At 56.2% G+C, this 25,454-nt stretch overlaps 9 protein-coding genes across 9 annotated transcripts; 4 read left to right on the top strand and 5 right to left on the bottom strand.

Moving 5' to 3' along the window:
• Window positions 1-690: 690 nt before the first annotated feature.
• On the bottom strand, window positions 691-1,075 carry PG998_014863 (uncharacterized protein; the record flags this gene model as incomplete). Its single annotated transcript, XM_066881679.1, has 2 exons — window positions 691-735; window positions 818-1,075. 2 exons carry the CDS (start codon window positions 1,073-1,075, stop codon window positions 691-693), a joined length of 303 nt encoding a protein of 100 aa, XP_066723224.1.
• Window positions 1,076-4,306: 3,231 nt separating this feature from the next.
• Window positions 4,307-7,082, bottom strand: PG998_014862 (putative subtilisin-like serine protease; the record flags this gene model as incomplete). Its single annotated transcript, XM_066881678.1, has 2 exons — window positions 4,307-6,895; window positions 6,951-7,082. The coding sequence occupies 2 exons, from the start codon at window positions 7,080-7,082 to the stop codon at window positions 4,307-4,309; spliced, it is 2,721 nt and encodes a 906-aa protein (XP_066723223.1).
• An 856-nt stretch (window positions 7,083-7,938) lies between these two features.
• Window positions 7,939-9,756, top strand: PG998_014861 (uncharacterized protein; the record flags this gene model as incomplete). Its single annotated transcript, XM_066881677.1, has 4 exons — window positions 7,939-7,989; window positions 8,396-8,631; window positions 8,771-9,172; window positions 9,285-9,756. 4 exons carry the CDS (start codon window positions 7,939-7,941, stop codon window positions 9,754-9,756), a joined length of 1,161 nt encoding a protein of 386 aa, XP_066723222.1.
• A 1,444-nt stretch (window positions 9,757-11,200) lies between these two features.
• Window positions 11,201-13,054, top strand: PG998_014860 (uncharacterized protein; the record flags this gene model as incomplete). Its single annotated transcript, XM_066881676.1, is given in 4 exon segments — window positions 11,201-11,497; window positions 11,584-11,777; window positions 11,789-12,012; window positions 12,066-13,054. The coding sequence occupies 4 exon segments, from the start codon at window positions 11,201-11,203 to the stop codon at window positions 13,052-13,054; spliced, it is 1,704 nt and encodes a 567-aa protein (XP_066723221.1).
• Window positions 13,055-13,194: 140 nt separating this feature from the next.
• Window positions 13,195-13,515, bottom strand: PG998_014859 (uncharacterized protein; the record flags this gene model as incomplete). The annotated part of the gene is made up of 1 exon (XM_066881675.1): window positions 13,195-13,515. One exon carries the CDS (start codon window positions 13,513-13,515, stop codon window positions 13,195-13,197), a length of 321 nt encoding a protein of 106 aa, XP_066723220.1.
• Window positions 13,516-14,865: 1,350 nt separating this feature from the next.
• PG998_014858 (uncharacterized protein) lies at window positions 14,866-15,966 on the top strand (the record flags this gene model as incomplete). The annotated part of the gene is made up of 1 exon (XM_066881674.1): window positions 14,866-15,966. The coding sequence occupies one exon, from the start codon at window positions 14,866-14,868 to the stop codon at window positions 15,964-15,966; it is 1,101 nt and encodes a 366-aa protein (XP_066723219.1).
• Window positions 15,967-16,734: 768 nt separating this feature from the next.
• Window positions 16,735-19,587, top strand: PG998_014857 (uncharacterized protein; the record flags this gene model as incomplete). The annotated part of the gene is made up of 3 exons (XM_066881673.1): window positions 16,735-17,066; window positions 17,148-18,237; window positions 18,346-19,587. Coding segments are annotated over 3 exons (2,664 nt in total), but the record flags the coding sequence as incomplete, so codon positions are not given.
• Window positions 19,588-19,804: 217 nt separating this feature from the next.
• On the bottom strand, window positions 19,805-21,584 carry PG998_014856 (Major facilitator superfamily domain- general substrate transporter; the record flags this gene model as incomplete). The annotated part of the gene is made up of 4 exons (XM_066881672.1): window positions 19,805-19,975; window positions 20,007-20,838; window positions 20,898-21,423; window positions 21,494-21,584. The coding sequence occupies 4 exons, from the start codon at window positions 21,582-21,584 to the stop codon at window positions 19,805-19,807; spliced, it is 1,620 nt and encodes a 539-aa protein (XP_066723217.1).
• A 1,579-nt stretch (window positions 21,585-23,163) lies between these two features.
• PG998_014855 (uncharacterized protein) lies at window positions 23,164-23,979 on the bottom strand (the record flags this gene model as incomplete). Its single annotated transcript, XM_066881671.1, has 4 exons — window positions 23,164-23,329; window positions 23,393-23,583; window positions 23,662-23,748; window positions 23,818-23,979. 4 exons carry the CDS (start codon window positions 23,977-23,979, stop codon window positions 23,164-23,166), a joined length of 606 nt encoding a protein of 201 aa, XP_066723216.1.
• Window positions 23,980-25,454: the final 1,475 nt, after the last annotated feature.

The raw sequence follows: 25,454 nt of genomic DNA, 5'->3' as shown, positions 1-25,454 counted from the left end.
TGTATGAGGCGTGGTGTCATGTTTGGGCCTGGGCTGATTGATACATGTATATTATGTGGGTTTCTCCTATATAGTGGATTGTATAGTGTGGAAGGTTGGAATGACGTTGGTGGATTTAATAATGATATCGAGCAGAGACTAATGTTGCAATCTGATTTTCATATTAAGCGCATAGTAGTGTTGCCGTCACAGACCTTGGCGGGCTTGGGATTCGGATTGGATAACTCGATGAGTATCCTACATATCATAGCCTTCTCGTAGCGTTGAAAATTTGAGATCGGAGAGAAACAGCGAATGCGGCCATTCATCTACGTGCGAGAGTGTCACTGAGAAATCCCAAGATTTTTACATCTTTGCGCAACACGATTATGTTAATTAATTATACGCAACTGACGGCAAGCTATCTTCAGCTCATATTATCTCCAAAGGAATGTAGTATCGTGGATACGATGAATGATTTGTGGTCAACTTGCAAAAGTGCAAGAAGAATTAAGGGGGGAAGGAGTCGAAGTGGGATGCTTGAACTGCGACGAAAGCCCACGACGTTCTTAGTCCCCATTCTAGAAATTAAGTAGAAGCAAGTGGTGAGTTCCTCATTACCCTACCGCCTGGTCTCCCGCCCAACATCACGCCGCGTCACGAAGGAAATTCGGACGGGCCCCTAGCGCTGTCGGCCGCTTGTCGTCCCAACTAGAGCTGGACGCAGTTCAAGGCGTCGATGTTGATGAAGTTTCCCTATACAGCCGGGCGAATCGAAGTTCAGTACGTATCCTCACCAACCTGAGAGAAGACGGCCCTGGACTGTAGAAAGACTTACAACGCCGGAGTCAGTTTCACAGCAGTAGACACCCTCGCCACAGTAAGCGCCGAGGACCTGCACGACGCAGGTGAGAAGGCCGTTGCAGCACACCTGCGTGCTCATGTTGTCGCAAGTGGATTGCATGCCGTTGGTGTCGTAGCCGCCATCAGGGTCGTCGCCACGCGTAGTGAGCTTATCCCCGGAGGGGTGTGCAGGGGCAGGCATGGCAGTGGCCACGGCAGCCAGGAGGATGGCGGAGAGCTGAGAGAACTGCATGTTGGGCTGGTGATGTAAGAGTTGAGGCAACGACTTGTTCAGTCAGTGGTGGTGAGGAAAGATGGAAGGTCCTGGTTGGTGCTCTGCCGGGTAGATGTTGAATGATGAGTACCGGAGAGACATCGAAGGGGCTGGAAAGCGATGCTTTATATGCGCAATCTTCTTGGCATCGTGTAAGTTGCCCTCACTACTCTCTCTGTGTGGACAGCGCGAGATGCTGCTTTGAAGTCGTGTACATGCATTAGTAGCCTGGCACCTTAGATGACTACACAGGCGGCCAGCCGGTGATTAGTTCAGCCACAAGAACCCAAATTTAGGACCCGCAAGACCCGACGATTATTCTTGCCTACCAGAATTGCTATAGGGTGTCGCAATTGCCGGCAGCCATGGCCAGATCCTGGCACGAGGAACACGAGCTAAAGAAAGTGGCGCTAATAGGGTTCGTCTAGTCCATGGATTGGGGTGCTGTTATGTAACCCTAGTTACATAATAACTCCCATCATTAATTTCCGTGAAGTATAAAAGCACTTATAATAATGTTGCAATGCGAAGCCAAAAGGAACAGTTCGGGGTCTCGTAATCCAGAACACTGTCGAACCAATACTGCGTGTCCACCAGGTCATTCTAATTAGCATCTCTGGCGCAGAGTCTCGGCTGTTCCGGATGGGCCAACCCCACGATCACATCGCACTAGCCCATCGACAGGGCCAAACACACAAGTGATCTTCTCAGGGTTACCGGTAGTTGACAGAGCACAATATGGAGAAGAAGGATACCCAACGCTGGCTCTCTCAACTCACTCGCTCCTTCCCTGATTGTTCAACAAGATCAAACTTTTCGTCGTATATCTCAACACGAGGTTTCTTACCACCCTGACCCTGTGTCTTTTGATACTACCAGTCATTTGCCTCCCTACCTTCAATCACCATCCGAACACGAGATATTCCCTGTCCAAATGCCTCACATCCGCCTCTCTCCGCCATTTCCTTAAGCTCTGCAGCTTTCTCAATCACTGCCTGCAGGACGTCGACAAGATCGACTCCAAGTTCAATTTGGCTGCCTGCTACTAGGTTCTCACTCAATCTCAAGGGGTTGGAATGAAAAGGTGCCAAGTTCAACCGATTCTTCTAGTTGGTAATTGATCACAATCTTCAAGCATACAATGAATTTCTGAATAAGCAGCTCATACTTAACGGGCCGAAATCGGGCAGTGTGAAGTAGATCAGTAGACAGGCATGCTGGTGGGACTGGATCTGAACATGGGATATGGGAGGTGGGATCACGTTCTGGAAGTCAGATATTTGATAAGGTTTCGTTCCTTTCGGGTTGACAGCTTGACATCGAACCGAATAAATGAAGGAACATGGGACATGAGATGGAAAGGTAGGCGGAAAGGGAAGTATCGTTTCACTCCACTCAGTAGCTAGGCTGATTATCCAGTATGTAGGAGGCATTCATTGCTTGCCATCAAGAATCAACGAAATGAAATTCGTCTTTTGCAATGGTCTGTCGGCTCACTCGCAGGACGGTTTGACAAGTCAGCTCTCCCCTGTTTGCAAGCACCTGAGGACAAAGCCAAGGCTAAGCGCTAGAAGAACAAAACCCTGTTTGCTGTTTGCGGTCGATCATGTCGCCTTTGTTGTAGATAGCCTACTGTCTGGCCATGCGAGTCTGCATTGTATGCCATTGTCCTGTCTCAATTCTATTTGCCGTAGGGACGGGAGGTTGGCGGATCACCATGCTTACAACATATCACTAATTGCATAGTTCGTACTTTACTGCCTGGATCCGATGAGCGCTACAGATCTCGCAGGCGCACTCAAGGAATATTTCCTAAGCCGGACCAACTATCCTCTTTACTCTAACGAGCGTTGTCTTGGGTCAGGAAGCTTCGGAACGGTTTATAAAGTGCACCGAAAAGCATATGCGGCCTCCAGGCAGGGGTTAACTAACCAATCCAACGTCAGATCGACTACCGTAGCAATCAAATTTATTACCAAGGACTCACTGGATTTATCCCCAAACAGCGATTCTGTTCGAAGGGTCCCCGAAGATGAAGCGATGAGGGTTTGTGCAAAGCGATTCTGCTATTAATTGCACCTGCTAAATTTGGATAGGGCTTGCGCTCAATGGAGCATGTTGTGAACCTTATCAGCGACACAGATTATGGCTCTGAACGATTTGGTGTCAAGAAGTGCATAGTTATGGAATATTGCTCAGGCGGGACGATAGAGGATCTCCTGTCCCGGATCATAACAGTTGGGAGACCGTTGCCGAATCGATTCCTTTGGTCAGTCCTGCTCTGCTGTAAGCATTCGTCACCTTCCTTCGACTGGGTTTGACATAGGCTCATATACACTTTACTAGTTACTAGAATTTGCGCGGTGATGCTATATTTCGACGAAAGCCTACCGCCAGCTCTCGGAAGGCCCAATAGATTCTGGGTGAACCCAGATGTCAGCCCTGAAAATTGTAGGATGAGACTAATATACCGTTCATGTTGGGGGTTCAGGGAAGCTAATTACCGATCCCCGTAGTAATGTTTGGTGATTTCCGGCCTGACGAGCAGGAACATGGGCTGGCACCAATAATGAAGATGATTGATCTCGGGATGATCGAGGAAAGGCGAGCGTCGTAAGCATGACGAACCCTATCTAGTCACTCTGTATCTAACGTAGGAGGTGGCCGACAAAGCCAATGGAATTCATCTGTCGACCTCGTACTGATGTCGATCAACGTGGTAAGGTTCACTTCTAATCCCGTCTTGATCGTTTGGCTGTCAGCTAACCTGAACACTATCACAGCCAATGAGACGGCTCATCCGTGCAGGTGGCAGGGGAGCCAACGCGGCCGGACTGGACACAGACCTGGTAGAGCTCGTAGACTTCTGCAGGGAGGGATTCGACCCAGCGGGGAAATACAAGCATATTACTAGTTTTGCAGATTTTGCAAGACGAGTGCTTGATGGCTGTAATAGGGGGGAGGAGTTTTATGTGGCTCAATACGGCATCAACGACGGATCCGAGTCAGACATGTCTATTTTAAACCTGTCGAGGCAGTTGTTCCTTGATGCTAGATCGATGGACGATATTACCGATATGGTAAATCTGTGGACGGCAAGTTGAATAAATTTAGACAGTTACTTTACTTTAGTATATATATGCGTCATTATCTGGGATTGAACTCTCCCTCTCATTAAGCACGTACGTTTGGTCTCACCAAAGCCATCAATCATGATCCTCCCCCGACGTAGAAGGCGACGTCGTGTAAACCAAATCGAAAACCGGAAAGTCCCGCATCTCCCACCCCCTCCTCCGTCGCCGGGTCCCCAAAGATCCGCTGCGCCCGCACGCGCACGAAGCCGCGACCCGCGGGCGCGACGGTGCCGTCGCCCAGCATGCCGTTGAACTGGAAGAAGGCCGGCTCGCGCGTGGCGAAGAACCAGGGGAACGTCCGGATGCTGCCGAGGCTCTCCGCGGTCTTGTTGTCGTGGGAAGAAACACTCATGAGCTCCACGTGCAGCGCCCGCGTGCCCATGTGCAGACGGAGTTGGACGTAGGGCCAGCCGACGCCGCGGCCTACGGGCGTCGAGAAGTCGACGGGGTACGGCAGGTAGAACGTCGGGTCGGCTTGGGCGATGGGCTCCGGGTACTGCGTGAAGTTGAACATGGAGAAGAAGGACGAGTCGAACATGGGCGTCGAGTGCATGCTTCCCACAACGCCCAGATAGGGGATCGACAGAGACTCGGTGGCGGTGCTACCTTGGCTGGTGCCGTTCACGGTGATGTACCCGTTGTATACAGGCAGCAGTGCGGGATCCAGGGTCGCCGGCTGCGCGATGTCGACCTGGACCTCGACCGACTTGCCCGCGGCCACCGCCAGTCGCCGCGTGTTGAAGGACACGGCGGCGTGCCCCTCGGCGACGGGGTTGGGGTAATCAACTGCCTGTTCCTGGCCTGGCTTGAAAGTGTTCATGGATGCGGCGGGGACGTGGCCGAGGTCGTACACCATGTCGACCGGTCCGGTGTTCTGGATCGCGAAACGATGACTTCCCTGGTGGTGATCCGAGTCGTTGAGCGCGATGCTCGCGACGCTGAGCAGGGTCTGCACGTGGGCGGCATCGTAGGCCTTGGCCAGCCCCGCGCCCTGCTGCGCCACCGACGCCAGGCCGGCCGACGGCTGCTCGAGCCATCGGTTGGGCTGGGCCGTCGACATCAGGGCCCGCTGCAGCACCGATGGGTCGTGGGTGCCCCGGGCTTGTGCGACGAGTGCGTAGATAGCTGCGCCTAGCGGAGCGGCCATGGAAGTGCCCGAGAGCACGCCGTAGCCGCCCACACGGACCGGGAAGGTCGACAGGATGTTGCTGCCGACCGTGCCGAGGGTGGGCTTCAGGTTCAGCTCCCACGTGGGGCCCCATGTGGATTTGAAACTGACATACCCGCCCGTCTTGGCGTTGTCGTCCTCGAGATACGTCGTCTCCGCGAGCGCAGACGCCGTCATGTCGATGATGATCTCGTTGCCCTCCGCCAGCAAATTGATCCACGCCGCCGCCTGCCGCCTGTTCACGGCCGCGGCGCCGCAGAACTCGGGGAGCTCGTATACCCACGCGTTCGCCATGTTCGCGGTGGTGCTGTACATCAGCAGGTACCGCCCGCCTCGGTTGAAGATGTTGCGGGCCTGCTGTTCCACGGTGCACGAGGTGCCGTCGGGCTCGCGAACGAGCACGATGAAACCGCCGAGGTCGGGCGTCTGGTCGGGGAGAGGACGGCAGGCGTCGTCGTTGGCGTCGGTGGTGTTGCCCGTCACGTAGAGCGGCAGGGTGACATTGGTGGTGTAGTCAGGCGTGCCAACGACCCAGCCGAAGTCGTCGGTCGTGGCGTTGTTGACGGCGAACGAAGCCCGCTTGGCCTGGTAGACGCCCTTGTCGTTGTCCACCATGGCCACGGCCGTCACCTTGTCGGCGGCGGCGCCCGAGCCGGCGTAGAACATGCCGCGCTGGCCCTCGTTGCCGGCCGCGATGGTGACGACGACGCCGGCCTCGACGATGCGGTTCAGCGCGGCGGCCGTCGGCGTGTCGCTCCAGCCCGACGAGCTGCCGATGGACGCGGTGATGATGTGGCTGCCGTCGTCGAAGGCGCGCAGGAAGGCCGCCATGAGCACGTCGTCGGCCACGCCGCCCGAGCAGCCGAACACCTTGTACACGCCCAGCTCCACCCCGGGCGCGGCGCCGGTGAAGCCGAAGGGGTTGTTCTCCTGGGCCGCGATGATGCCCGTCACGTGGGTGCCGTGGTCCGAGCCGGGACACGACTCCCAGGGGTCGTCGTCGGGCGCCGGCGTGTTGCTGCCGTTGTAGGCGTCGCCCACCAGGTCGGTGCCGAACGACACCACGCAGCCCGGCCCGAAGCAGCCCCCGAGCGCCGGGTGCGTGTAGTCTACGCCCGTGTCCAGCACCGCCACTTTGACGCCCTTGCCCGTGTAGCCCTCGGCGCGGAGCCGGTCGACCTGCGTCATGACGTGGGGCGAGAACGTGTCGTTGCGTCCCGGCACGTCCCGCTTGACCCGGCCCAGACCTTCGCTACTGTTGCCGCGCGCGTCAGCCACCCAGACCACATCGTCCCGTGGCGGCTGGTGGATGCGTACCGGCCATAGCTGCTTAACGTTGGGAAGGCCGGCGATTCGCGCGGCGGTCGCATTGTGGTCGGACGACGCGTTGTTGCGCAACCGGAACGAGGCGCCATGGAACACGGACGAGGAGATGGCGCTGTGGGACTCGGGACTCAAGTCTGCGCTGCCTAGGTTCCGCAGGAAGTCATTGTCGAGCTAGGCAACCGTTAGTATTCATGGACGAGCTCGGTTTCACGGCCTCGTGACGCACTTGGGGTGTGTCAAACTCGACAATGTAGGCGCCGGGGACCACTTCATGACCATCCTCGGAAGGCGCCTCCACCGGGACAGCTGAAGCCAGAACCCAGCGCAGCGACAGGAGCAGAGCGTGATGGACCTTCATCGCTCGTCGAGTTGGAACGAATCACGGGCAGACCTCAATGTGCCGCGATTGGCGAGTAGGCCCGGTAGGAATTGAGAACCATGACCTGAAATACATACGTCGGTATATATAAACCCAAATAGTTCATCTTGAGTATTCCCGACGTTATCTCGTAGGCCGGGTATATTGCTGGAAAGGGTAGTTGGGCCTTTGTCAATCCGGCAATACGAGAAGAGTCGCATAAGGCCTGCCATATCGAATGAGAGAGCCCAGGTCCCATGGTTCCTTGGCAGGAACAGGGCCTTCATATTGGTGGACTTCTACGGGTGTAACACCCAAACTGGGCTACGGCTACATCTTCAGCATTTCTTCCCAGATCAAAATCATGCCACTCATCTGGCGCACCACACCTTGAACTATGCGTAATATCGATTGAGGATAGTCACTATAGATGAGAAGGATAGTCATTATCCCAGGCTTGATTGATCCAGGAGAGCCTGGCAGTGGGACTCGTTTGAGGAATAATTATATTAAAACATATTCTAGAGTGAAATGGTGATTCAGAATATGAAGTCCTGCTGGCAGGCCTCTTGTACGCGCCCAGGAAATCCCCCTTGGGTTGTACTTCCCGATAGCTTCATGGGAGATACCGGCAACAGCGTCCTGGCCCGGGCGCTGAAAGGTTCTGAACCCTGCAATCTAGGCTGTAAGAAGATAATGCTCTAGTATAGTGAAGAAAGCACCGAATTTCTCAGGGCTGGAGGAATTATTCTCGGCCAAGGGGCGCCTCCACATTCAGACGGACTCCGACGACTTGATTAATTCCTCTAAAGGTGTCAGCGGAATATTAGCCAAGTGCTTCGGTCTTATAGCTAATATGACAATTCACGAGTATTCTTGGTGCGGCCAGAGAGCGACCGTCGCCATCGTGTGTAATCTCATTTTTTTAATACAGGTTTACTGAACCGAGAATGGGATAGTGATTTGAGATGTATTGATCACATTCAATGGATAGTGAATGTTCGAGTTGTCGATGCACTAATTCCCTAGACGCTAGCGGAGTCCAGCTAGAGGAGGAAAAAACAAATACAGGGGTCCTAGCCCCCCAAGAAAAGTCCGGCTTAGGTCATTATTGGCATCGTCCAAAAATAAATATGTCGCAACCGGAATCTTTCAATTCCCCATGACCAAACTGCACCCGAGCGTCGTTCGATTCTCGATACTTTCAACCCACCAACCATGATACCCCGGTAGATCTAGCTCCAGTCGCCCCGAACCGCCAATCGCCATGACGTTTACTCCGCTCTCGCGAGCCGTGCTGCGACATCGCCTAGAGCCCTTGCGATCCGGCCGATTCTCGCGACAACTCCCCACCCCCGAACTCCCTCCCCCACGAGCCGCCACCGCGAGAAGACTTTGACGACGACGACGGGGCCGCCGCCCTCATTGTCGCCACCGATCGCATCGGAGGGCTCGGAAAGCGTCGACGTTGCCCGAAGGCCGCCCAACAAGCGGGAAGTCACCGGGATCGTGGCACTTCATACAGGAAACGTCTTTGCACCCTTCCTCAGTCAGACTGCGTTCGGCCACCTCAACAGTAGCACAATGAAAAGCAGACTTATGTTTGGGACCCCGTTTATCTTCGAGAATACCTATTGCAAGGCTTTTCATACGAGGCCGTCAACACGATCGCTCTATACGTCGGCCAGGTCGTTCGCACAACGACCGGGCAAAGAAGATGTCGACGCCGTAGCCAAGAACATCCACCCGACCACCAATGAAAGCAACGCGCCAACCGCGAATACGACGGCGACGGTAGCGAAAGAAGAGGGGCAAAAAGCAACCGTCGAACCGGTGCCTGTGCCCGTCGCCGGCACCGTCGCGCCCCTGCCCATCTGGCAGCGCCTGGGACCCCTCACGCGCGGGGCCGAGGCCTACGCCCGCGCCCAGCGCCGCCGGCCGTGGGTCACCCAAGTCGCCACCATGCTCGTCATCTACCTCTGCGCCGACATCAGCGCGCAGCAGATCAGCGGCAAGGACGAGCACGAGTACGAGCGCACGGCGCGGTCGCTGGTCATTGGCGGGGTGGCGGCCATCCCGGGCCACATGTGGTAGGTTTCGCGTCTCCCCTCCATCTCTTCGCGCGACAACGCCCAACTGGGTGGCGGCTTCATGCGCAAATCCCCACAACTACTAGTTTACTGACCGCCTGGGACCATCTAGGTTCGTGTTCCTGTCGCGCAACTTCAACTACTCCTCCAAAGTGCTGTCCGTCGCCGTCAAGGTCGCCATCAACCAGGCCTTCTTCACGCCCATCTTCAACACGTACTTCTTCGGGTCGCAGGCGCTGCTGTCGGGCGACTCGCTGCGGCAGAGCTGGGACCGCGTGCGCGCGACGGTGCCCGTCAGCGTCGTCAACTCGTGCAAGATCTGGCCCGCGGTGACGGCCGTCAGCTTCGCCTACCTCCCGCTCGAGTACCGCGCCCTCTTTGCGGGCGTCGTCGCCGTCGGCTGGCAGACCTACCTCAGCTTCTTGAACCGGCAGGCCGAGGCCGCGGAGGCGTTGGCGTCAGCGGCGGGAGCTTCGCAGAAGGAGGATGGCGCTGGACGGCAGGCTCGCGTGCTTCCTGCGGCGAGCGCTATTGGGGGTGTCGCAGAGGCAGACGGCAGCAATAGGAGTCGAATTGCTGTTTAATGTTGGAGATACTGCAATATCTGAGACATAGCAAATAGATGGGGTTTCGGGACGACTGGGGAGTCAGCGATAGATGCATGCATAGACTTGCTTTTGGTTCAGTTCCATTCTAGATAGACATGGGGGCGTTGGGTAGACAAGGGTACCTCAAGACAGAGTAAACACGCGGGGTTTATACATAACTATCATAGTACGTGCTTGTTTTCCTACCCTATTGAAATACATCATTTCCCTTATATCTTGTTGTCTCACACATTTTGAACTTCAGAGTCATTCGCTCATTGATAGTTGCTGTGTCCTTCTTTCTTCCACAATGCCTCCTGAGAACACTAAAATTGCAGTGTATGACAAGGGTCTGCACGGGAACAGGCTAGCAGGGCCGGGTGCCGGGGTCAGAGTCCGTGCTTTCCTAGTGCTTTCCTAGCAATAGCCGAGCGAATACCCAGTCTTCATCATTGCTTCATCTCTCTCGACACAAATTCAAACTGCTAGCTCGAGTGAAAAGATATAACGAATTAGCAGACGATGATTGAAACCATACCGATCTGGCTGCCGCCCGCCGCAACCAGCGAAAATAGGCGGCAGGCGACCAGACTCAGGATGCGTGTATGCGGCCAAGGGAGTTGGTTCAGTCTACACGAAACCAGCCCCGATGCAATTGGCCGCACCCCCGGGTCGTACTGCACGGGCCGTGCTGTGTGCGACGAACCAAAACATCTGCCGGCGGGAGAGGCGGGTCTGGGTGCAACTATTCTCTCTATCTTTTCTGCCTGTCACCCAACTTCACCCTCCCCAGGGAGCACATCGGGAGCTGTTTGCGGGGGCGCAACGCTGCTGGACTGCTTCGGTAGAGGGCAGTGTCCTAGACACTTTGTCGCGATGACCAGTAACTTGGCGGTCTTCTTGCCTCCTTGAGAAACGCGACGACAGCCCTTGCTCGTCTAAGGCATCCTTCCTTGCCTCGTCACTTTCAGCTCACCTACTTCCCTTGCCATCCATGTGCCATGCGGTCAACATGTCACCACCGCTTTTTAAACTCCAACTTGTCTAGGACGTGTGGTAGGGTCCCGGGCAGTACCCGGGGAGCTGTTATTTATCGTGTTGCTAGCTCTGGCCAATCATAACCCCGGCCTCGCTCGGGGGACCCCTGAAATACATGATGGCGCAGGCCCACACGGTTGCAAACGATGAACCAACTGCATATTATACCTGCATCCCGCAGTGCACCATCACCCAGCTCAGAGGATGCTATCTGACAGACAGGCTGCCAGCCGGACTGTGCCGTTGGGCTTCCGCTGCCAATTGCGTTTACCTCTCTGTTTCCCTGGCGAAGAGGTCCCAGCTGAGCTCGCTCTTCTCTTTCTGTCACTCTCAGCTCTCGCGAGACTGTGTTCGGTGGCATTTTCTTACTACCTGATCTTTTCAGGCCCATAGTTCTTCCATCATGGCTTTAACGTCTCGTAACGTCCTGGTTCTATTCGGCGCCGCTTTCCAATTTTGCCTCAGATATGCACAGGCTTCGCAGATCGCCGCCTTCGTCAACGCCGGGTTCGATGCGCCCCAGGTTGTCATGTACGACAGCGCGTCCGAGAGCATACTCTATAGCCTTTGCAACAGCTACGAGACACCCATCTTCCCAGGTAATAAGTCGGCGGCGTTTGAGTTGCCACCTGAGCACCCGCCCCTTCCCGGGACACACGTATCGGTCATTGGTTATGCCGATCAGAATGGCACTATCCAGGTAAGCTCTCCTGGCGTTCTTTTCTTCCCTTTTCCCCCGTCATGCGGGACATGTATTGACGAGGGTCTCTTCGGCTTTAGACACAGGTATTTTACCAAACCAAGGAAAAGAACCACATCGTCGAGGCGTTATTCCGTTGCGACAGGAGCACAGGCCTATACTCCCCAGCAAGAGGCCCCGAAGGATACGCATTCCCACTCACGGATGTCAATGACATTGCGAACCCCAAGGCGCCTACCGACTTGACAGCGCTGCTTGTTGGCGATGAGGGGGAATACGGGTGCAATACAGAGATACGAACAACACCCTGTCCTCTATCAAATATCAGCGGAAGGAGCAGACACGTTGGGTCAACTCGGGTCTTTCCGTGCCCTGGGAATCTATTGGGAACATAGCAGCAGGGTTTGCGGTCACAGACAAGATCACGGTAATCACCCCGGAGTACGATTCTGACGATGAGCCGAACTTGTTCATATCGACAACCATATCGGATAAAGAAGGCGTTTGGGGAATTGGTAAGCTCCCTGATGGAATCCTCCAGAAACATAAACTGACTAATCGCTGTTAGACGCCATCCCGATTTCCATCCATGCCGTGAATCTCAGCGACTCGGGCAATATCCTCCCCATCCAGAGCAACATGACCACGAGCGGCTTCGCCTTCGAACACGACCACGCCGTCCCGAAGTGGAGCTTCGACGCGCTGGACCCGCAGTCAGCGCCTCTGGGGCTAGCGTTCGGGTCCCGCGAGGCGCTGAGCGTCTTCTACGTCGGCCGCGACAAGCAGCTGCGCCAGGTGCGGCGCGAGCAGAACGACGACCACACGTTCAAGTGGAGCAACGGGACGCGCCCCGGCGCCGCGGCTTGGCCCCTGGCGGACGACCCGAGCGCGCATTTCGGCGTCGCTTACAATGTGCAGGCGGACCGCATCTGGGTCTACTACGTCAGCAACAGGACTATGATGCAGCTGTACCAGCCCAAGGGCGGCCAATGGCGGGATGCCGTGGCGCTGCCGAAATTCAATGCTACTACATCGTCGGACGAGGAGAACGGCGGCGATGGTGGCGGGCTGTCCAAGGGCGCCAAGATAGGCATCGGCGTCGGCGTCGGCCTGGGGGTTCCATTGCTCCTGGCCGCCATCGCCGCGTACGTCTTCCGCCACTCGCGCAACTCGCGCCGCAACCGGGCCGCCGAGAACGCCGCGCTGCAGGACGCGCACTCGGCCGCCGTGGCCCCGCCCTCGCAAGTCGGATCGCCCGCCCCGCGGTACACCTCGGGCTACTGGCAGCCGCAGCCGGGCCCGCCGCCGCACGACGGCCCGTGGCCCCATCATCCGTCGGGCGTGCCGTACAGCGACCAGAACGGCTACGCCAAGCCCGAGGCGGGATACGGCTGGGGCCCGGAAGACCAGAAGCTCCAGCAGTACCAGTACGCCGGCCAGGCGCCAACGCACCACCACCAGTCGCCCCCGCCGCAGGCCCCGCCCGTGTTCGAGATGGGGAACAGCCAGGTCGCGCCGCCGCCGCAGGAGCTGCCTAGCGGGCATGTAGACAAGTAGGGGTGCTGCTGCCCTTTTGGGCCGGTGAAGAATGGCGGCTGGGAAATTTTAGATTCTATGGCTGTGTTTCTATCCAGGCTGATTATGATCTATTTCTAGCCTGCCGACGTCAAGAGTCACCAGAATAAAGGCTACTCGCCCTAGTCCTCGTTGTTGGAGTCAAACGGTCCAAGTTTGACATCATTGAACGCCCAAGACTGAATACGATCAAACTTCCTACACCAATGGGGCAGAGTCGCGAAAAGCATGGCATCGTCTGGCGCCCTGTCCCAGTGCCACAAGAGGGGCGTGACATCGTCGGCACACATGACCGACTGTCGGAGCTGCTCGATGCAGTGGTTGAGGTGGTCGACACTCAACAGCGCGTTGCTGGGGTCCGGAGGGTACATGGCAGGATTGATCTTCTTTCGCAGGAGGTTCTGGCAGGCCGCATCACGTTGTGTGTCAGCGAGGCGAGACATCAACCCTTTTCGCATATTCATCATTTACCGGGCCAGTCTTGGGATATACTTACGATGCGGTGGATTTGATGGAAAATGTAGATACCAAATATGTACTTGTCATCGTCCGGACCAGGATGGGCTGCAAAAGCCGGCACATATCTAACAGTTCCCCTCGGTTGTCATGGAACAATGTGGCTGTGTTCGCTGTTAGAGCAAGTCATTGATGAATGATGCCGCGTCATTGATAGTTCTTCCGCTCACTTCCGGTCATAAAGATGATTCCACATCTCGTCTACCTCGGTCGCGTTCCTCCCGATGTAAGGAGATTGGTTGTCGGGGTTGCCCAAGATGAAGCTAAAATCCTCATGGCCGATTGCCCCTTTCACAGGCTCTGGCCATAATTTCAGCCGTCCTGATCCAGAGAACTCAAAAGATTCTAGGTTGAGGTCGAAGGCCGCACAGTCAACTCTCGCCCAGTTGTCTTGGATGACTACGACAACGCACATCGGCAGACTAGAGGGACATCGGAAAGTCCTACCACTCTAGACAATCTCGAACGGGATCACACATCGCGAATCAGCAACTAACCGAAAGATAGAAGCTAATAAAACCCTTTAATTAAGGTAAACAAAGTTAAATTAGACGGAAAGAGGAGGAATGAGACAATTGATTACCCTAACATACCAGGTGTTTTCACTGTATATCCAATAAGTCGCCAGCTCCCACTCACTATCATTGATTATTTCAATCCAGTTAGCCGACACTTGGAACCATAATTTTATAATCAATTCAACAATGGCTCAAATCTCCAAAAGCCTCGTGGCTGATATATGTGTGGACTCATCGCAGCCAACGGTCCGATTCGTCACTCTGCTTGAAAACCATGATATCTCCCACACGGCCTCTCCGTCCTTATCAGGAGTCGTTGTTCAACATGGATCTTCGCTTCACGGGCCGGCTGTTTTGCAACATTCTGGGCCCGCCCATGACAAAAAGTACCATCACGCCTTAACCAAAGGGTCGAAAGCTGCGGAAAAGCTGCAACGTTTCCTGGATGGCCCGGCGCCAATGCGAGTAGACTCTGTCGCCCTCCAATTTTCTTCACCCAGATCCTCAACTCTCTTGGAAATAACCGATGAGACTATCATCAGCGGTTCCCCTTGCGCTGGTGCTGCCCGAGAGCGAGAGGGGGTCACATCCTTCCATCGAATGAAATTTCACCTCCCCAATCAAGTGATGCGTATACAAGACGTTCATGAGACGTCCTCGCAGATGCTTCATATTTCCTGCGACGGATTAAGTTCTGAGGATACCCTTCTTGACCGCCTTGGAAGATGGAGCCGGGATCATGTCACAATCGTTTCCGGAATGTGTCTTTTCTCGGACAAGATCATGAGCAACGCAGTCCAAAGGGATGGAAAACTAGATGCATCCAAGCTTTCTTCCCAGGAACCCACGCTGTATGAGTTGGATATCATTGCACGGTCGTCTTCGGCGATCGCAGACCTAGCCAGCCACATCTTGAGGAAGAACGGGTCCGCAAAACCTATCCCACTGGAAATTGTCTTGGATGCTCCCAGCTGGCACTACTTCCAGGTGGTCCACGAGAACCTGGCTTCCGGACGTTGTACGCCGGCAGAGGCTCTAGGCTGGCTGCAGGCCGTGGAGCTTCGCTGCGAGCAAGTGACGGCGGTTTTCGAGAGCTCGGTACGCCATGAGATTGGCCTGAGGGGAGTCCCTGCGGGTTTCTATCACATCCTAGCAGCGCCGGGGACGGCTGGAGTTGGTACCAGCATAAGACAGGCGCTGGCCTCTGGCATGGTATCCGACATTGCTGATTGCATGGATGCTATCTGCGAGGTCGAAGGCGAGCGCTGGGCCATGTTCTACTCTCTCATCCCGGAGAAAGATGAGCCATGTGATTTTAGGTCTTTGGGCAACCTGTTTTACATATACGAAGTCGTTTGTCCCGCCTTGACCGCGAAGAACGGCTCTACAGCTACTCAGGTGGACGCCTCTGGTCCGAATTCGGCTCTCGATGACAGCTCATCATCTGGGCATTCCGACATCCTCGACAGTGCGTTACATCTCAAGGTCAACGTGCAACGGCCTCTAATCATGAGCATTGACGACAGGGCCGAGCGCAAAATGTACTCCAAAGCTCAGGTTCTCATCAAGAAGATTCGCAGAGCCCCGCAGATCCCTTCACACCCCCTCTTGTTGGAGTTGTACAGCGCACGACGTGTGTTTATCAACGGCAACACGGGCGGCGACGATTTGTACCGGGATGATCCGAGCCCACACCCACTCAGCATGACCACGACAGCGGGGAGCCCCAAACTTGAAGCCTTCGGTGTCATCAGGAGCCTTTATGGGAATGACTGTGCCCAAAACCTCCAGAGATGGTTCTCGGAGGCCGGCGTCAATGTTTCAGGACATGCGCAACAATCTCATATTCCATATCTATAGCTGACAGGCACAATCTATGATATTCTATCTATTCTGCCTGCTTCTTCGTAGCATCTGCCTTCCCTAATGTCATGTTGCATATCGAGGTTGACGTCGAGATTAGTCATGGCAGCCGCCTGGTCAGCCGTTACATCCGACCCAGACAGGGCAGAGTCGTCGCTAGTCGAAACGGCGACTAACTCGAGAAGGAGCGCCCCATAAGTTACAGTTCCGTTCCCGTGCCGATTGGCGCTTAGCCGCATGTCGGGGCTCGATGCTTGTATGAGATGAGAACCAGGCTGTTCGTCGACTCCGGCTCCCGACACGGTGACACGGCATCCATCTTTCTTTTCTGTATCTGCTGGACTGGGCGCCTCTTTCGATCGCGTGCATGTGCCGTCTTTGCCGGATTTCGGTGGACCTGCATCTCTTGGCCTTTTCTTGGCCCTTCGCCAAAAGCCCATAAGCCCGCCTATAAACCGAATGCTGCAGGAGCGCTGATGACGCGCCACCGGTTCTCATTGGTAAAAGAAAACTGATGGAGCTTTCACACATCATACGCTGTTGATCCAGTTGCCCCTCCATCCACTGCCCCTCACTTTTTTTCCTGGTTGCAAATAAAGTGAGCCGCCCAAGCAAGCAAACACGCCGATCCAAGATCAAAGGTGCATCAATACCACCACTCCTCCTCACCTTCCTTCATAACACACCCGAACTCGGACTGAGAGAAGACAAAATAAACAGCACAGAGAGAGTGACAAGGAGGAGCGAGCAAACCCATCTTCCAAAATGGCGGACTCACGAGCGCACTTCTGGCTCGCCAGCCTGTTCCTGGCCGTCGTGTGCCTGGCCACGCCCGCCGCGGCCTTTGGCGCCGGCAACATCAGCAGCAGCTCCCCCATCGAGGGCATCAACTGGCGCCACGGCGACATCGAGGACGCCCTGCTCGGCATCATGATGGCCCGCGCCCTCAACAAGAAGGGCAAGGAGTTCTCCAAGGTCATGGTCGCCCGCGTCTATTTTGGCAACTGGCTGCGCGACTACTCCCAGGCCGTCGACCTGGGCACCATCAAGACCGTTTCCTACGAGGCCATTCGGCTGGTCGTGGCTATCTTGGGATTGTAAGTCGCTTTTCTTGTTTTGATACGTGAGAAAGAGACAAAAGAGTCATGGTGTATGTACTAACAGACCGCGAAAATCAGCATGAACTTCGGCTTCGGCTCCAAGGAGTTCGAGGTGACCGAGGAGCGCCTCGGCTGCTACCGCCCGGAGGAGCACATCGACAACCCCAAGGGCTACGGCGGCGACGACGACCCGAAGCGCTACTGGCACGGCCTGCGCGGCCCCGTCGATGAGGACCGCGAGCTGGCCATCGACCCGGAGACGGGGATGATCAACTACATCGCCAACGAAAACGAGGAGGGCATCGCGACCTCGGCGGGCCTGCTGCGGGACCTGCTCAGCCGCTGCATCGAGCTTGGCCGCGAGCACGCCCACAGCGGCAGCGACGACGCCCTGTACGAGGCCATGCGCCTCATGGGCACCGGCCTGCACTGCCTCGAGGACTTCTTCGCCCACTCCAACTACGTCGAGCTGGCGCTCATCGAGATGGGCAACCGCGACGTCTTCCCGCACGTGGGCCGTGACGTCCGCGTCGTTTTGGACGACGTCGGCGCCGAGGTCTACCCCATCGTCACGGGCACCTTCGGCGAGGTCGACTTCCTGCACTCGGTGGCGGGCGAGGTCTCGGACAAGCTGGCGGCCAACGAGATGCAGGAGCTGCAGGAGCACCTGGAGAACGGCAAGACGCAGGACACGTCGCTGCTGCGCAAGCTGCTGGCCATGATCCCCAGCTCCGTCTTCGGCGGCGAGGACCAGAACAACAAGATGGACCAGATCCAGCAGGACACGGCGACGGCGCAGATGGACGGGCTCGAGGTCAAGCCCCACCGCGAGCCCGAGGAGATCACCATCTGGGTCGGCAACATCTTCCGCCAGATCATCCCCATCATCGAGTGGCACGACCGCATCATGAAGATCATCTCCGACGCCCTGCCGCGCATCCCCATCCTGCCCAAGATCGTCGAGCAGCTCGAGGACCAGCTCAACGCCTTCGTCACGGCCCAGATCGCGCCCTTCGTCGTCCCTGTCATCCAGCAGATCCAGAACGAGATGGGTGCCGGCTCTGAGGGCATCATCCAGAGCTCCAAGGACCAGCAGCACCGCGTCTTCAACGATGACCTTGCCAGCGACCCCACCCACTCCATGTTGTCCAAGGACCACTTCACCAACGTAAGTCTCTTTTAAAACACATACCCTTCTTCCAAGGATTAAGCTTTGGAGCCTTCCCCTCAATGCCATGCCATGTGTGTAATGAAGCTAACTCATGTAACCCCACAGCTCCTCAACGAACCTGCCGGCAAGACGGCCCAAGAAATGGTCAAGTGGGTGGTGCCCCAGCTCATGGAAGCCATGGACGACGAGTCGCAGTCGGTGCGGCGCACCGTGGACCGCATCATCGACGGCGTGCTGCACCACCCGGCGCACCGGGAGCAGGGCCGGCACGGCGCCTCGGAGGGCCGGCAGCTGTTCTTCGAAACCGTGGAGCACTGGTGGAACGACCTGCCGCCCGAGGGCCAGGACGACTACCGGCGGCGGCTGTCGCGCGAGGGCGTGCTCGCCGGCGAGAACCACAAGGAGGGCGAGTGGGACTCGGGCCACGGCCACGGCTGCCTCGGCAAGCTCGAGCAGCACCAGCAGCACGGCGGCAAGAAGAAGAAGGAGGAGTGGGACGACAAGATCGCCACGGCCGCCGCCAACGCCATCATCGGCAGCGTCTCGACCGCCTTCGACGACTTCGTCCCAGGGAACAACAACTCGGGTGGAGGCGGTGGCGGTGGTCTGTTCGGGGGCGTGGCTTCGTTCCTCGGCGACTTGCTGGGCAAGGATAACAACGGTGGCGGAGGCCAGCGCAGCGGCGGCGGCGAGGAGTGGCGGTCTTCCTCGCCTGGTGGTGATCGTCGCGAGGAGAGCTATGAGCGCCGCGACGACGGCGACTACGGACGTCGCGAGGAGCACGAGAGACGTGACGACTACGAGCGACATGACGACTCGCACTCCAGCTACTCGAGGCCCGAGGAGTCGTCCTACAGCGGCGGCGGCCACGCGGCCTCCTACATGAGCGGCGGCGACTCCTACAGCGGAGGTGGCGGGGGCGGGGACTATGGATCTTCCGAGTATAGCCGTGAGGGCGGCGGCGGCGGCGGGGGCTACGGTTCGTCCGAGTACAGTCGCGAAGGCGGTGGTGGCGGCTACGGTTCCTCCGAGTACAGTCGGGAAGGCGGAGGCGGAGGCTATGGGTCTTCGGACTACAGCGGTGGTGGTCACGCTGCCAGCTTCTTCTCCGACGATCGCGGCAGCAGCGGCTACGACCAAGGCGGCTACGGCCAGCCGCCGCCTCCCCAGCAGCCATACTATGGCGGCGGCGGCGGCGGAGAGTACGGTCAGGGCGGTGGATACTATGGTGGCCAGCAAGGAGGTTACCCGCCTCAGGGCGGCTATCCACCTCAGGGAGGCTACCCACCCCAGGGCGGTTACGGCGGTGATGGCTACAACCAGCAGGGCGGCTACTATGAGCGACGGTGGTAGGATTCTCACGCGGTCTAAGTCGATTTTGACGATGGTTGCTCATAAAACGAATGACGATGACGATAAAAATGGTCGCAGGACGAATCACTAGACACGATGTAGCTAGGATGAAGTGTGTTAAATGAAGCAAAAAACATTTCCCCTTTTATTGTTCATGGGTATCCAAAATGGTCATACGTCGTATAAATGGTATCTAAATCGTGCAAAGTGCTCAAGAGGTTCTGTTGGCATTCGGCGCCACTGCCCTCTCCTCGTGCTCCACCCCCAACTCCTTCTCCTCGGGGAACAAGTTGCGCGGCTCATCGGGGTGATCGCCGCCCGTGAGGCGGTGCCCGTGGCGGCCGATCTGCCACCAGGGCAGCGCGAAGATCTCGTCCATGGACTCGAGGGGAGCGGCCGGCCATCTCGGGCACGAAGAACCAGACCCAGGCCAGGCCCATCAGACAGATGACGGAGCAGAACAGGAAGAAGCCGAAGGGCGTCATGGCCAGCAGCATCAGCGGCACCGCCTTGGTGTTGCCGAACTGGTTGATGAAGTGGATGCACATGACGAGCGACGCGCCCAGCGCCCGCAGCCGCAGCGGCCAGATGTCGGCGTTGACCAGGTACTGGAACGAGTTCCAGCCCATGGCCCAGCCGACGCCCGAGATGTACAGGGCCGAGACGGCGCCGACGGCGGCGCGGCGCTGGTTGTCGCTCAGGTCGCCCGTCTCGAGGCGGTCGGTGCCGACCACGCCCAGGAAGATGGCCACGTACAGGATCGACGCCGTCTGCAGCGAGATGCCGGCGTACAGCGACTTGCGGCGGCCCAGGAAGTCGACGATGAAGAAGGCGCACAGGTACGCGGCGCAGAACTTGACGACGCCGAGGATGCAGGTGGCGAACAGCTTCTCGGACTGGCCCGTGTAACCCAGCACGCCGAAGAACTCGACGGCGTAGATGGTGATGGCGCTGGCGCCCGACCACTGGCTCAGCAGCTGCGACAGCACGCCCAGCATCAGGCGGTAGCGGTTGGCGGGGATCATGACGAGCTCGCGCAGCTTGCCCATGCGGGACACGCCGTGGGTGGCCTCGCGCTCGCGCTCCAGCTGGTCGCGAATTCCGGCCAGCTCTTCCTGGACGAAGGGGTGCTCCATGGGCAGCTGGCGCAGCGTGGTGATGGCCTTGATGGCTTCGTCGTGCTTGCCGCGCATGACCAGGTAGCGAGGGCTCTCGTTGAGGGTGAAGGACATGATGAGGAAGAGTCTGCGCACGAGACATGTTAGTTCGTGAAGGTGAAAAGACTTGTTGGGTCTAGGACTTACCCAGCAAAGCCGATATGGGCCGTCTGAGGCGCTACCCACTGCATGCGCGACGAGTTGGCAATGTGCAGAGATGCGCCCCAGTTGGAGAAGTAGGCAATCATGACGCCCAGGTAGACGGAGCCGGCAAAGATGTTGGTCAGCATTCCACGGACCGCGCGGGGCGCCGTCTCGCCGATGTAGGTCGGGCCGACGACGACGGTCATTCCGATGCCTAGGCCGGCAATGAAGCGGCCGGCGATGATCTGGCCGACGTTGCCGTAGCTGGTGATGACGATGACGAAGCCGACGAGCCAGAGCACGCAGAGGGCCTGCAGGGAGCGGATGCGGCCGATGCGGTCGCAGAGCACGAAGGCCAGGAGGGAGCCGACGATGGAGCCCAGCTGGACCATGCTGGTGATGTTGGACTTGCGGTTCTCCTGCTCGTCCGCGGTGCCGACCTTCATGCCGAACTCGGAGGAGAAGCTCTTGAGCGAGACCATGCCGCCCACGAGACCTTCATCGAGACCTCGACTGGCACCGAGAATGCCTATGGGTGGAAAATGGTCAGCCGTGTTGGTCTTTTCTTGCTGGGAGTTTGATAATACTAAAGAACTTACCAAAGACAAAGGTGCTCCAGTATAACCGCCAGTTCAACACCTCCTTGGGCGTCTCATTGAGGGCAGCTGTCTGAAAATAAGAGAGTCTCATCTTGACGAGTTTGCTGGGCAGGCCGACCAAGTTCAAGTCAGGTCCGGAAGCAAAGAGGATGATGGATTCATAAACATAGACAGGCAGAGCGAGAACCGCCTTTTATCGTTGGCTCGAGGTACCCCGGATTAACATACAGATGTAGGTAAAAGAGGACTCTGGGGATTATGGAGACAGTATGGAGAGAACGGGGAGTATGGGGAAAAGGTCTGGGCGCTAGCCATGGGGGATTATGGGGGGAATATAGCTGTATCTCCACTAATTCCTCTCCATCGCTGCTCGGGAATTGACCGAGGTCGCTATCCAAAGCGACGCGATCCGGCGATGTTGCCCATTTCTACATGGCGCGCTGCGGGGTGATTATCGAACCAAGTCCTTGGTTGCGCCCGGCTGGCCGTCACAATGCGACGGGGAATGCAGCCATCTTACGATGGGTTACACAGGCTACCGTCATGAGGGTGTTCTTTCACCCGACTCGACGCCTCCTAGCCTCGCCGCCCACCCTCCCTGGACCTTCGTCGCTCTTCGGGCTAGAGGCCGACGAATTCCCGACCGAGCTCACACACATTGGTCTGGCCTGCTGGGCAGTTGTTATGTCCATTCTTTTGATCCAATGGCGACGCGTGGCGCGTGCCGAATGTATGTGTCAATTGGGTCGGGACCGAGGAGCGGTAGATGTCTCGTGCGCAGAAAAAATGCATATGAGAATGCCAATTTGTCTTGGATCAATGCCAATAACTGTTGGTGTGTCAACAGTCGAATTGCCGCTGGTCAATCTCGGCGGGCACCAATACAGAAGTCGGACATTTTCCGACGATGGGGGTCATGTTCGCGACCGTCGACTAGGTTAGACCATGGACGAGAGCTGAAAGAGCTGAGAAAGCCTGGGAAACCACCCACAAACCCCGACAATTAAGGTTTTAACGGTCCTACCCGACAAGTTACCGGAAACCAGCAGAATCTGCACGCACGTCTTCAGGTCTCGTCCGAAAATGCTGACAATCCATGGCGATATGCCAAGTATCAGATGAGTTGCACGTCGTCAGATGTGAGGCTCCAATGATTCGAGGTGATGCAATAAGAATTTGGGCCAAGACACCTCCCGTGCCTCGGCGACGCTATCGCTGGCCTTGATGCACACAAGCAACGCCCGCCAGCCGCCTACCGCCCGACCGCCTATTGGCATTTTCTCGGCGAGCTAGAGGCTTTGGCGCCTGCTTAGAGCCTAGGGCTTCTTCCGTTAGGGGAGAATCGTGGGGGTGGTCGATCAATGCCTGTGCTGGCCCACGCCTATTCGGGCTTTTTCCGTGCGGCGCGTGGGTTGGTTTTCACGGTTTTCACTGCTGTTCAGTGCCAATGCGGGGAAATGAGGGGAAATTGGGGGGAAAGTGGTGCCTGCTAGCTTGGAAATCCAGGCCATGTGGTAGGCTAGCTCGCACTTGTGCCACTCAGCTGGGAAGAAACATTGAGCTGCTGCAAGATTTCCTCTCCTTCAATCTAGTCGGAACAAAATAAGTAACATGTCAATCGAGGAGGTTCCCGAGTCCACTGTAACTATGCCATGTTCCCATCCATCTCATCAGCAGTCAGCAACACCGATATCAACGTGGAACCCCCCAGCCTGCTCAGGCCACTTCTCCCGGCCTTGGCAGACACCCTCCGGGCTGTCCTCGCCCTTCCAGCACTTGAAGCAGTCGTTGTCCGCAATGTCCCCGAGTGAAGAGCATGGCCACAGGACCTCTTGTCTACAGGTCGCAAGATGTATATGTCAGCACCCAAGTCTTGGTGGAGTTATCGAGAGTACATACCCTTGATCGGAACAAAGCCATATGCCCGAATCATACGAGCAGCTGATGCGGGCACACGTGTTGTAGCCCTGGTCTCCCGCGCTGACGCCGCAGTTCCCGGGGATGCTGCGCAGGTATTGGATGCCTTGCTTGATGTAAATGACAGTAGCCGGTCCGCCTCCGCCGACCCAGCAATCGACTTCATGAGGATCCTGCATATGTCGCGATTAGTTGACCGCAATAGTGACGTGCGAAGGCGGCCAGAGAGGAAAAGGTACGAAAAGACATACGTCGTCCTTGGCTTGAGGGCCGGAAGTGGGAATTTCGAGACCGGAGGGGAAGTCAGGTTTGATCTTGCGGATCTGAGCGACGACCTCCTGTGCACCGGAATCACATTAGTCAGTGGGGAATGGCACAGAATCAAGGTCAACAGCGTGGGATATTACCTGGATAGTGCCGTTGAAGGTCATCTCGGGACCGCCTGCCTCGATCTGTCCGCGCCAGTACATTGGGGAGATGGCGGCATTCGCACGAGGAGTTGCAACCAGCTGCATGCCTGGAAGGGCAGCAGCGATGCCGACGAAGAGAATGACGATGCGTGTCAACATTGTGGGTGAACTATGGACGATCCAGGATTCGGTGATGTTCCAGGTTGTGGTACTTTCTGATCGTTTGTGGGGTGTTTCCAAATACGTGAAACTTGTGCATGAGAGAAGAGGTTGTTGAGTCGACGAGAGATGGCATTTGCTCGCGGGGTGAAGATATGAGTTTTGCGCATTAGGAGCGTAGGTCTTTGGGAGCGATCAAGATTTCTTTTGAAGGGAAGGAGCAGAAGAGATTGATGCCTTCTTCAGTGTCACCCGACGCGTTTGATCCAAGATGAGTGACTCCCAGCTTCCGGTTAGTCACCGCCATTGGACCAAACTTGTGTTTGCAACTAGAAAACAAGTTGCTATCAGAAATTACGCCTGATCCTGGGTTCCTCAAAAATGCATTCCCGAACATGTACCTCAATGTGGTGGTTTACTAGCTCGACGAGGCCCGTGAGGTCAAGACCGAAAGATGCGAAGTAATCTCACACGTCGATTTCAAGAGTCACATTTATAAAATTTCGTTTCCGTTGGATTGACAGCTTGAAATTGGACCGAAATGAAAAGAAAGCAATCTAACATCTGTTACCCAGAAGATTCGATATTTGTAACAAAGCAGTCGGGTGTTCTAAAAGAATAAATATTAAACGTATTAATATTAATAGAAAGTTCCGCACGGTCACAGAAGACCTTCGGGATAAAGACGTCCACGGGCACAACAATAGAGGTAATATTTAGGGCTGATGGAGTTAACCGGTAGTCCTGATATGTAATTTTGGAATCTCGTCCACTCCTCGGGTCTTTGGTATAGTTGCTATTGATGCGTGCTAGTAGGACCAGAGTGATTTGTCTGACGGCAATAGAGCGGATTTCGAAAATGTATTGGTATATTGGATGTCTACGTCCCTTTGGAACGTAGATGGACGGAGGACAAAAAGCGAGGTGGAGGTGACAATGATGACGTTTAGCAAAACGAATCCCAGGATAGAGGATGCCACTGCAAAATTGCGTAGCCGTATAGCTTTTAGGAAAACGATACCAAAGAAGGGGGAGACATAGTCGAGAAGTATGCTATCAGAGGCCGGCGTGGGTCTTCCGGATACGAGCTGCCACCATGGTTGGTTCCATTGATAGAGGTTGCTGAGATGTCTTCATAGACTAAGTACAACGGCAAAAAGGGCTGTTGGCGCATAGGATGTAATGAATGTGTCGTCACGCCACCGGAATTCCAACCCATTCTTGGAAGAGACGTATCGTTCAAGGAAGACCAGACCTATGGCACAGGATACGAAGAGGAGTAGGAACCCACACACAATCGAATTTCTAAGCCAGATGGTTTCCCGCGGCGTGCCATTCCTAGGCCCGTCGATGGCAAGGGTTTTCATGACTGGAAGTGCTTAGAGGAATATCGTATTGTCGAAGACTTGCAAAGTGTGAGTAGGAGGGATGATGTCCTTTGAGAATGGGTGAGTTGCGAGTCGAAAGCACTGGCA

Source organism: Apiospora kogelbergensis, assembly GCF_038363985.1.
Source record: "Apiospora kogelbergensis strain CBS 113332 chromosome Unknown utg000016l_segment0_segment0, whole genome shotgun sequence".
NCBI lineage: Eukaryota > Fungi > Ascomycota > Sordariomycetes > Amphisphaeriales > Apiosporaceae > Apiospora > Apiospora kogelbergensis.
Note: the sequence above shows the minus strand (reverse complement) of the source record. Positions and strands in the feature narration are given on the sequence as shown.